This window comes from Phaenicophaeus curvirostris, chromosome Z (genome assembly GCF_032191515.1).
Source record: "Phaenicophaeus curvirostris isolate KB17595 chromosome Z, BPBGC_Pcur_1.0, whole genome shotgun sequence".
Classification (NCBI taxonomy): domain Eukaryota; kingdom Metazoa; phylum Chordata; class Aves; order Cuculiformes; family Cuculidae; genus Phaenicophaeus; species Phaenicophaeus curvirostris.
Window position 1 is genome coordinate 6,719,433 of NC_091431.1, and position 12,228 is coordinate 6,731,660.

A 12,228-nucleotide genomic window follows, 5' to 3' on the forward strand; every position below is an offset into this window, starting at 1 on the left:
CTTGACCTTGTTGAACCTCATGACGTTCTCAGAGGTCCGCTTCTCCAGCCTGTCCAGGTGTCTCTGGATGACATCTGTCCTTCTGGTGTGGCAACTACACCACTCAGCTTGGTGTCATCTGCAAACTTGCTGAGGATGCACTCAATCTCAATGTCAACATCATTGATAAAGATATTAAACAGCACCAGCACTGGTCCCAGTATGGACCCCTGAGGGGACGGAACCCCACTAGTCACAGATCTCCATCTGGACTTCAAGTCATTGACCACTATTCTTTGAATACAACCATCCATCCAGTTTCTTATCCACCGTACTGTCTACCCATCAAATCCATATCTCTCCAATTTAGAGAGGATGTTGTTGGGGACCATTTCAAAGTCTTTACAGAAGTTCAGATAGATCAAATCTCTTGGTTACCAGTGTCCACAGCTGCGGTTACCCCATCACAGAAAGCCACTAATTTGGTCATAAAGGATTTGCCTCTGATGAAGCCAAGTTTACATCAAAGCCTCTCCATCTGATGGTGCCCTCTTTAATCCCACATGGGTAGAACAATTTTCTGTGTTGGCCTACATGTCTTTCACAGGAAGAGCAGGATGGTTTCAGTCTGCAGGCACCTACTGCAGTGAGTACAGAGTGAGCTGGTGGTGGCAGCATTACAGAGAGGAGCCCTAAATGGCTTTACAGTAGCTCAGTCTGGTACCTGGTAGCATACTTCTGGGGCAACACAGAGGTCAGAAGCTGCAAAATCTGCTTCAGAAACACAGCCACTTGAATTTCCCATGCAAGATTGCTCCTAGGACCCAGCCTAGCCATGTCATTTGTCCCTGACAACCACTGAACTATAGACCATAAGATGCAGTCCTCAGAGTGACCTGAAAAATTTCATCTCAGTGCAATGCCATACTGGAATAAATGCATGGTGATATTGAAAAATTACTTTGGAGGGGAAGTAGAACTAGGATACTGGACATGAAAATATGTTCTTTCCTCTTTTCACACAAATTACCGAGGCTTAGTTTACACCACGAACAAAGTATGCACAACCTTTCTTTTTCACTAAGTGACCTACACCAAGTCTTTGCTGCCAGCTTGTTTAAGAAGTGCCACAGCTGTGACTAATTGGGAAAGACAGAGTTAGAAAAACAATGGTGGATCTTGGGGCAACTGTTTAAAAAACACCACTGGTGCAGACAGGTGTGCTTGGTTTTAGGAATCACTGTAAAACCTCTTAACCGGTCTGCCCTTTTTTGTAGCACCAGTAATCTACTCAGCTTTAAGCATTCCATTTAGCAGCCAGTCTGAAACTCCAAGAGATCTCAGAGAACATGGAGTGAAAAAGAATTTGACAAGAAATTCAACATGTGTCAAACAGAATATATTTTCACTTTTTCGTTTAAATGCTGTGATTAGCAGCTCTGTGGACCAACTGGTCATCCAGCTTCTCTGCAATTGCAACAGGGAGTTCAAACTCTACTTAATAATCCTTCATTCAAAGGAAATTTTTTCAATTAGTTTTCAGACTTCTGCTGTCACTGAAAAAAGGAAGTAGAAAAAACACATTTTCTTTGACCCGCAAATGATTTCATCAACCATATTTCTTTTAATACACAACTTCGTAGGCACTACAATAGCTGAAACAAACACCATTACATTTGAACTTCAAGAGGATTACTTGGACCAGAGGCAGCCAGCAACAGAAGAATTTTAATGACTGTGGGAGGATCACTGGTATTTTAAGAAGTCTTCTAAAACCTTTTGAAGGATTTGAGATAAGTAAAAATAAGTGGAGCAATTTTTTTTCCGTAAGTACTTTGCACCATGTTTTCACATAGCAGAAGTGAGTTCCACAACTGCACAATGAAGCTGGAAAATCTGAGGAGAGAGAAGTTAAAAAAAAAATCTGAGATGAAACCAAGTGCCATGGGAATCATTCTAAAGAAGAGAGGAAACGAATCCTTCTATTTCAAGCTCTGTTTTTTTATTCTCTTTGCTCACAGAAGTTTTAGTTTCATCAGTTTGCAAAGAAACACTCAATCCACAGATCAGATTTCTCAAGAACATAGGGAGATCATGTCAACAAAACAAAGCACTAATTAAATTTTTAAACAGCAGCCACATGCTTATTGAGTTCCTCCAGTGGAATCCTATAAGCAATGTTTGCATCCTGTTGCCTTTGATCTAAAGCACTGCACTTCACCTTTTGGAAGAAAAAGTCACCTGCTGCCAGAAGTGCACCCAGATTAATCTGCCCTACAACTGAAATTTAACTGCTGTTAAGAGTTCAAAAAGTCCAGCTTCTCGAATTGTCATGTGCCTCCTTGGTGAAGGGCTGATCCATGTACCTGGGCAGCAACTGCCACCTCTAGCAATTACAATGAGAAAAGCTTCCTTGGGATTCCATCTTCAAAAGGACCTCTGGACCCAGATGTATGAGACAAATGATTGCACGCCTAGTTTAAAATCATTCATCTATGGCTTCTCCAAATCACACACTGAGCATGGCAAACCAGGGAGAATGATTTGCTGTTTCTTAACATCATCCTCCCACCACATACAGGATAGATTCCACAAAGAGCACACAAACTGCAGTAAAAAAGACACCTTGAAAGGACAATCCCCCCAAACCAGTCTACAATGTTCTTCCTTTGTGGGAAAGTTGGGGACACGAAAAAGTGCTCTCCCTAGATCCAGGAAATAAAGAGCACTTTTGAGCCATGGAAATTGTTTTTCAGTCAGACATCTCCTGTCTTTGGAGGCACTCTTATCCACTCATTTCTTCTGCTTACCTGCACTAGCTCAAACATCACGCAGGCACAAAGAACAATTTATAACTGGCTTAGCAAGAAGATGCTTTCAAATGAAAAAGTTCATACAGCCTGTTCTTCTCTTTCTCAGTACAGTTACATGGATGAAAAATAAATCAGCCTTTATATTCACCAGCTCTCAAACACGGTCAGAAAAAAGAGCTGCTTTGTCAGAAGCCAGTGCAACATTCAATACCTGGGTCAATTGAAAGATAACGTTGCTTTTATCCCCTCTACCCACTCCATCATCCACAGTGTTCACACAAATTTGGCTTGAAGGTACAGGTGAATTTCAGTTTTACTGAAAACAGTGCAAAACTATCACAGTTTTTGCTAACTTGCTGCTTTTCCCTTCCTCAGCAAGGAACTACCTTTTCCAAGCAATTTTATGCTTAGAAGCAACACATGCTAAAACGTCTGCTTTTTGCTGTGTTCATCCTCTCCCCTCCATTTTCTCCCCATCCAAATGGGAGAATATTGCCCCTCATGATGCATTTCAGTACGTTACATTGATGGATATATCCCTTTTTTCATGTTTTTTTTTTTAATTTTATTTTTTTATTTTGTTATAGAGGCAAATTACAATAAGAAAAATGGCCCCAGGATTTATTTTACATTGTTAGGAGAACACACAGTTTCCCAGAGAAAAGTTCCAAGTTTTTCATCAGTAAGATCCTGTCTTTGCTTACATTATCCCTTGTCAAGGAATTTTGATTAATGTCACTGACTCCTGGTAACTGATATTGACATAAGTGGCATTTCATTTAGAAACAGTCACATATGAAAAAAATCCACCTGTTAGCTTAGTTATTGATAGCATTGTACATGTGTAGCTATTATATGCAGCACAGTCCAGTCATTTGCAATAGACTATTACATAAGTTGTCTTGACTATACAAAATAAAATTGTACCTTGGCTTTTAGTAGCCCACTGCTTTTGAAATGAAGGCACATAATTTAAAAGATACATTACAAATACTTCTTAGTGTAAAAATGCAGGTGTTTTGTTTTCAATCACAAGAAAGTTTCCATAAAAATACTTACATTTTTTTCATTAAAAAACACTTTGCTTTCTGCCATGAACAAGAAAAGCATTCCAATACCATAAGTATTTTTTTTAAAAAAACTACCAACTTGACTGTAGCCCTTTAAGAGCCTGAGGGATGTGTTCTACTTCAAGAACTTCTTGGGACCTCTCACATGTACACATTGCATACTGCTTTTCAAAGAAGAACATGAAATACCTTGTGACTAGAGTACTGTTTATTTCATAATCTAAACAAACATTGGAATACATTCTATGCTTTTCTACTTTCCTGCAGACTTTACAAGCTTCCCCTCCCCCCATAATTAAAATAATATGCATACACACAGAACATGCATGCTAACACCAGTAATGAAGGTAAGAAGAGTCAGTTTCCATCATCTTCCTGTTGCCTGTATTAGAAAAAAATACTTTTGTTTTTTTACTGTAGTTATGGCGGTGTGACTAAGGATATGAAGACTACAGCACAGTTTTACTCCCTGCACAGAAGTTCATCACAAGCATGCTGATGGTGATAAATATTACATGTCTATTAAATGATAGGCATACTTTTATCCCCTTTACTCCCTTTTTAAAAAGACTAAGTGGCTACATGTAAATGCAGTGAAGCAAGTATAACCTTAATTAATCAGAGTTGATTTAGACTGGCATCAAGATGCAGCTAAATCCGATGAAGTCTCAGCGAGGCTTTCATGGGCTATCAATGACCTCCATCACAAAGCATCTGCTTTCTCCTTTTTCAAAGCAGAAATCAAAGGCCTCGCAGAATGGCCAGTTCTTCGGACAGGGCAGAGTGCACTGGTGTACTGGGCTACCTGGAAAAGAAACACTTCTAGTCCATTAGTGTTTGAGAAAACCTTGTGAGTGGGTTACCTTCCCCAGGGCCGTGCATCCACCCTGCTCCACAGCGTAGCCTGCTGCTCTTCATCGGCCACACAACTGCCTGTGGTTTTATACCACTGAGTGGTCATTACTGTGGACACCAGCCAAGATGGTGTGGTTGAGTGAGGATGCTGACCGGTCTGAGCCTTCGGTGGGACCGTTGGCACTCTCACTGCGCTGGCAGCAGAGGATCTGCTTGAAGGTCGCGCTCATCTCCTTGTCCCGGTAGGAGTAGATGATGGGGTTCATGGCAGAGTTGAACTCCGCCAGGAGCAAGAAGAATTTTTCATAGGCCAGGACGTTGCACTGAGGACAGCAAACATCGAGGAGCAGCAAGACTAATCCTGGGGTCCAGCAGATTATGAAAGCACCTAGAAAAAGAAAGAGCAGACAAATCACAACAAATCTCATAAATATACTAATGTACTTGTCAAAACACTGAGAACCATCCAGCTGGAAGCAGGAATGGTTAATTTTCTATTTCAAGAGTATCGTTCCCACACTATTTCTTCAGTGACCTGGTGAGACAGTTGCCTTTCAGAGATCTGCAAATGGTTATGGGCAGCACATCAGAAGAGTATGGCATTCCCCCCGTGCTCACCATATGAAACATTCTCTGCTTGGCATATGCATTTGCATTTAAAGTTGATAATGAGGAACATTTTTTCCCTCCACCTAGAGACCTCTGACTAATCAATCTCTTGATCAATGCTGCTTCTCAAACTAATAACAACAAAGAAAAACTTCCTCCGAGTGCTGTGATCGAAGCATCAGTAATAGAAAAAGAGTAGTGGAGGCAGCAATTCTCAAGAAAAAGAAAGCTGGGGTCTTGTTAATCCATTTCAGCCCCATTATGTAATGGAAAGTCCTAAACACACATCCTTCTTGCACTGAAATGTCATCCTTCAACAGATCTACTTCTTTTCTTAAGGCTCTATTCAACAGAAAATCAGAGGCTTCTCAGGCTTCAATAGTGTAAATGCCAAAGAGCCTTACCCTGATTAAAATGCTTCCCTCTCCATTCTCTGCTTTGTGAAGCTATGAGGGGGAAAAAGCCCAGAATAAAATTTGGAGTTCAATGCAGAAATGAAATCAAATGCCTTGCACTGTATTTGGATTATGGAGTTAAATGAAGATACTAACTTCTTGCAAGCTCAAAAACATTTTAAATATAAGCTCTTACACACCAATCATGTCAGGAAAAGACAGTGATATGAAATTTCCCAGACTGACATGCTTGGCTGAGGTGTAAACCAAGTTCTTATCATCAGTAGGCAGGCTTAGTACAAGTAACAGTAATAAGGGCTTCCCAACGCTAACGGGCAAGTGCTGTTTTCAAACAGATTCTCCTGTCACTATGGTATTTATTTGTTAACATACAACCTGTTTTTTCTACAGTGATGCTCTCTGCAGGTCTAACAGCTGACTACAGTCAGTCTCCGCAGCATGCAGACATTTTTCCATGTCTGCCAAGAAGGTGCCAGCTATTTCCAGCTTGGGCAGCGGCAGCTGTAAGCTGTGCAGACACCTTTCTGTTTGGATACCAAACCCACACAGATCAAATAGAAGAACGTTTTCCAAAGGTCTTTGCAAACACAAAGGGTGTGCTGGGCTACAGACACTGGTTGCCAGCCAGGCAACCACACATAAACTTTCTACATATCAAAAAGCATCCCCAAACTGAGCTAGCTTGCAACTCATGGCATCACAGTGCCACTCAATACCTAACACTTTGCCAACCAACAAAATTCACAAAGGGAAAGAAGCTGGGAGGCGAACTGCCAGCTGCCAGTACAAAGCACCAATGTCTTTGGCCAAACGATTTTGTTAGGGACTGGGAGCTTAGAGATGAAACTCTCCCACGCCGAGGTGGCATCAAACACATTAATTCACTTCATAGCTTTTGTCTGCAGTTCTTTTGGATTCCAGCAGTTCTAGAAAACAGTACTTTAAATCCATGCAAAGGACTATGGTCTTTTGTAATTCCCTTGTACCTGTTCCCAGAACATTTCTATTTGCAGGATTGTCTGGGCTCATACAGAGGCTGCCCTCTGCATGGAGCAGCAATGTTGAGCTGGTTTCTGCAGAAACCAAGGCAGTCTTTCCAATTCAGCCACTCGCTGTTGAAACTATGCGTGTTGTGTTCAGCCTCCAAGCTAGTGAGGCAGCGGTGGATATTGTTACAGCTTAAGCAAGTATTTCTTTCATTACAGTCTGCCTTGGGAGAACAACATCAGAAACGGGAACACTGTAAGTCATGGGGTCTACAGTCAAGGACAAAAGATGATGACAGGATCCTTACCAGGAAAGTCCAGTGTAGGAACAATGGAGCTGAGAGGAAAGCTCTCCTTGTTTTGTTCGAAGTTGCAATTGAAAGCTTCTTATTTTCCAACAATTTTTTTTTGTTGCTTTCTTTTTTCCTAATTTGTTTTTGAGAAACTAAATATGCCAACAGAACATTCTGTTGCTATTTTTGGGTATGTTTAAAGCAGCAACAACAAAAAGTAGTATTGTGAAGCAGGTAAGAATCTGCCCCTGAGAAAGCCCCAAATTCTTCAACAAAAGCCCACTTGCAGCCACTGCACTGAATGCTGTAAGACGAAGTTTCACAGAATCATAGAATCACCAAGTTGGAAAAGACCTCTTGGATCATCATGTCCAACCATTCCTATCTGCCACTAAACCAGGTCCCTGGGCACCTTGTCTACCTGTCTTTTAAAGATCTCCGGGGATGGTGACTCAACCACCTCCCTGGGCAGCCTGTTCCTTTCTGTGAAAAATTTCTTTCTGATATCTAGTCTGAACCTCCCCTGGTGAAGCTTGAGGCCATTCCCCCTTGTCCTAACACCTGTCATTTGGGAGAAGAGGCCAGCTCACTCCTCTCCAGAACTTCCTTTCAGGTAGTTGTAGAGAGCAATAAGGTCTCCCCTCAGCCTCCTCTTCTCAAGGCTAAACAACCCCAGCTCCCTCAGACACTCCTCATAAGACTTTCAGATCCTCTCTGGGCTCTTTAGTATCACAGATAGGTCTAATAATGATACATGCTGAGGCTTTATGTGGTTGCACTCAAGAAAGAGTGGACCGTGGTTGAGCAAGCAAATAAATGCTTTGTGCAGCTCAAGCTACACTGAAAAAAACATAGAAACAAAGAGCCATCCTCCCACCTAGCTCTGGAAGAGAATGGAAGTCCTTACTCTGAAAGTTGTTGCCCTGCTGCTCATGCCAGGCCTGGAGTTGGGTCAATGATGTGCTGGCAGCCAGGGTGTCAAGAGGAGAAGACACCCATGTTGCCCAGCTCCAGACCCGCTTGGGTAACGTGCTCTTTCTGCTGCCCTGGTCCCCAGCCACAGATCAGGCTAACTTTCCAACCCATTTCCTCCACACGGCAGCAACAGCAGCAGAGGAGCAGCATACACCATCCAGGCCTGCAGCTTTGTGCAAAGAGGGCTAGCTTCAACCTTCTGAAGAGATGCCTCATTTGTTATTGGGAAGTAAAAGCCCTTGAAGCGAGCTCCATTCAGTCTAGAGGGTTTTGTCTTACTCTAGCCCCTGGGATTTTCCTACCAAAATGAACCACCATGCTAATGGATCCTGTGGCTTATTAAGTGCTTGCAAATGGTGACACAAACAATGCCTTGCTTTTTCTCACTTGTTATTTAACTGTCAGTGCCCTGGAAAATACTGGAAAGCATCACTTAGGTAAGCATATGTTTAAGTTAGGGACAATGCAAGAAACATAAAAATGCCAGGCTCCTATTACTTCAGAGTTAGGAAACATCTGTTAAGAATGAAATTCTTTCCATTGGAAGGAAAGAAAAGCTTGAGATTTATTTTTTTCTACTTCTTACTTGGATTATCTGTCGAAGTAAAGTGATACTAAGCTAAAAGTGAAGTTAAAGCCTCCCCTTTCCAGGAATCTGCTGTACATAGATTTCACCAAGAATGAAGATCTAAAAATACCACATTATCTAAAACAATGAGATTCAAAAACTTCCTGTTGCCATATACTGAAAAGCCTTAAGCATATGCCAAAATCCTTATGTATTTTTCTGCTCAGGAATATAACTGAGAGCAGCCCAAAGTACACTGTGCATCTTAACATTTAACAAACTTGGTTAAACCCACATTACAATGACATACTAAGCAGATCTTTTGCATTCAGTAAATAAAATTTGCTTATCTTTCTGGATAGGTCATTGTCATGCCATGGACTAGAAGAGCCCAACATGCATGAATAAAATCACAGCAATCAGACAGGAAAGCCTGTGGGAAATGGAGGTATCGCATTGTAACTTTTAAAAAGATTTCGGGATGCAATATGGAAAGGATCTTTATAGACGCTGAAGAGCATTTTACTGCAAGAAATCCGAGTTACAACAAAGCAGTCATGTCACTCATCTCATTTTCTGTTGCTGTTTGATACTTCTCACCTAGGGCTGAAACTCCAGCTCCTCAGGCATAGTTTGTCTTGCTGCACTCTGGCAGAAGTCCACTGGGGGCTTTCCAATGACCACAATATGACTACCTCACACCTGTCTTGAACCCTTGTCTGGTGCACCAGTGCAAATTTTATTTCCATGGTAGTTCCATGCTTGCAAACTCCTGGGTAAGCATGGTATGGCCTCACAGCCAGATCTGATTGCAGGAGAGTAAAAACTGTTGTGGGGAATAGGGATATTAAACCAATCATGATAATTCAACAAAAATAAGTGACTAGTAAAACAGAAGAGAAAACAATGTGAAAAACCAGCAGCAGAAAAGAAACATGAGAGCTAACACTGAGGAACTAGTCAGTCATTACCAGGTTCTTGGTCTTCTTAGGAATGCTTGGAAAATCAGCAAAGCAAACTGCAGGCACCACAAAGAGATAGATAAGGAAAAAAGGATATGATAGAAACAGCCTCTTAAAATGCAGAAATATTAATTTAAGTCTGTACTTGAATGACAGATCAGCTCTATGCTGCTGCAGTCAAGCACGCCTGCTGAGTTTGTTTACAGTTAAGCACTGACCATTTGGAATTACTTTTTTTTTTTTTTATTTCTACTGGGGAAGACTGTTTTACATTGATGTCTGTATTTACAAAAACTTGGAAAGAACCAAAACAAGTAAGAGCCCCACTTCTGCAAAGCAGACATAACTGGAGGATCAGACCTAGTGGAAAAAAAGATGAATGGGGCGGGGGGGGAAACATTGTCAGTTTATGTTGTGGAGCCTTCTTTTGTTTTTCAAAAAGCCGAAAGGCAGACATCACGCAGATCCAAACCAAGGCACGGAGAAGTCACTTCCACGCTATCATCCCTCTACATGTGGTGTTAGACCAATTGGTCCGATTTTATCCTAGGGCTGCAGATGAAATAGTTTTATTGCTGCTGCAGAAGGAAAGAGAGCCTTGTTTTAGTGGGATACTGATCAAGTGCAATATATTTTTGTGTGAGGCCTCACTCTGGAGTGGATGTAAGAAATTCACAAAGAACGTGCTGGAGGCACGCTGGCATCAAGCCCCTGGGGACCACTTGGGGCCAGCCCTGGAATGGAGTGGCATGGAGGAGCACCCCAAAGGCTCATTTGCTGTCTCCGTCCTGGCAGCCCCCAGGGCCATGGTGTCCCCATGCCACCTCAGTGGTAGGCAGCAGGTCAAGAATGTAATCCAGCCTCTAACACACATCCCAGATGCCGAGGCCACCTCCCAGTGACCAGACTGGATGGCTGCTTGTGGAACTTCCCAGGTTAGTAGGCAAAGCATTTCCTTAGCAGTCCTTTATTTTTTTCCTTTTGCTTTGCACAGTGTAAATCTGTATTTATTCCATGCACATCTAATTTACTCTAACTTGCAAAATAAAAGAAGTGCTCCTGCTTCTGCCAGGTCACCCTCTGCTGTCTCTTGGAGACTCCAGTGGGACGTGGCTCTTGTCAATGCACGCCTATTCTGAACCATTCCTTTTCTCCTGTTTAACCATACTGTGCCACTTTTGCGGGATGTTGACCCCGACTACTGTTTTATGGCATGACCTCACACTTACCCTAGAAATTCCTAATATGGAGGAGTCTGTATAGAGGGGAAAAATATGGAAAGGGCCTCTTCTATTGAGTGAGAGGAAAGATGGTGAGAAAAAAGACCTCACTTATTTGCAGTTTTGCTATCGAGAGGGAGAATGGTCTTGCACTTTCTGCAGGCTGAAAACAATGCTATGGAGAGACAACTTATTTTATTTAACCTAACAATAAGCAAAAAGGCTACAAAAATGTCCGGGATTTCCTACATCCTGATACAATTCCACCCTCAGCTGGGAAAGCAACTTGCTATGCTAGCTACAAAGGAAGATCATCAGCTGCAACACAACCACACTTCTTCATACCCTGGCCATCTGTAAGCTGCATCAATAACCCTCCTTATGACACTGCATAGCATGAACAGAGATAAGTACTGCATGAAATAGTGCTTATTTATATGATGCATTGTTTTCCCCGGATAAAAATATTAGAGAATGAAATCTAAAATGAATGCTGAATTATTGTACACACAAAAGTTCCATGAAGATCATTTATCAGGCTGTAAACATACAGAGTGTGGGAGTACTTCTTCTAATTCTAGTCTGACATCATTTTGCCACAACATCACTACAATATAGCTCACAGTTCTTGGTGGATGAAAACAGCTATTGCTAGGGTTTTTTTGCAGTTTCTGCTGGAAATAGCATTGGGGTAAGTTTTGCTTCCACCCATGGAATTTTTATGTGAAAAAATAAAATATGACTACCACATATGGTCCCGATCAACAAATGTTAGACAATCCGATGCCAAATTTGGCAAATTCTGCAGAATTTCAGCTATGAAAGGCTTGCCTCTCCATCCACAGAAACCAAAAGGCTCAGGGAAGATAACAGTGAAAGACAGTCCTTGAAAAACACCCATGGTTGGGGAGAGCAGTGCCCAGCACGCCAATAAGAATTGTCTTGTTGAAAAGTATGCTATCAAACTCCCTTCATTTATTTAAGATGTCTTTATTTATGGAATCTGTATAAATTTTGAATGAATGAGAGATTTGTAGCACACTCCGTCTGCAGTTTCTGATTGAGTGCAAAATGCTGCTTTCTCTGACATTTGTCTAGGAGACTTTGACGCAATGGCCTCTTTGCGTTTCACGCCAGACATTTCTCTGGTGTGAATGCGTGTGGAAGGAAGGGCGGGTATATCTTCAGCAGTGTAAAACAGAAAATGAGAAACAACACAAAGCAAAATAACACCTACATTCATATTCATGCAACAGTATCCTACATGTATTTCTTAAAAGGTGATATGGAACAAGGGGATCCAAGCAAATAAGAGAAAACACACAACCAAGGGGGCTTATGGGAGGAGCCAGGTGGTATGAGTTATCAGCTTGTTTTTCACAACACTATACATGTCTCATCCCTGGAGACTCCTGTTCTAGTATCCCATGAGCTGAATAGCTCTGAATGTGCAGGTTATAGATAAGATCTTGGACTCTGGTT

General features: G+C 41.7%; 1 protein-coding gene across 1 annotated transcript in view; it reads right to left on the bottom strand.

Moving 5' to 3' along the window:
* Nucleotides 1-2,696: 2,696 nt before the first annotated feature.
* The window catches only part of LPAR1 (lysophosphatidic acid receptor 1), a 54,286-nt gene continuing 44,754 nt past the window's right edge, over nt 2,697-12,228 (bottom strand). The window contains exon 4 of the mRNA XM_069880039.1: nt 2,697-5,105. Within this exon, the coding sequence (XP_069736140.1) occupies nt 4,804-5,105 (302 nt within the window). The 3' untranslated portion in view covers nt 2,697-4,803. The remainder of the gene's footprint in view (nt 5,106-12,228) is intronic.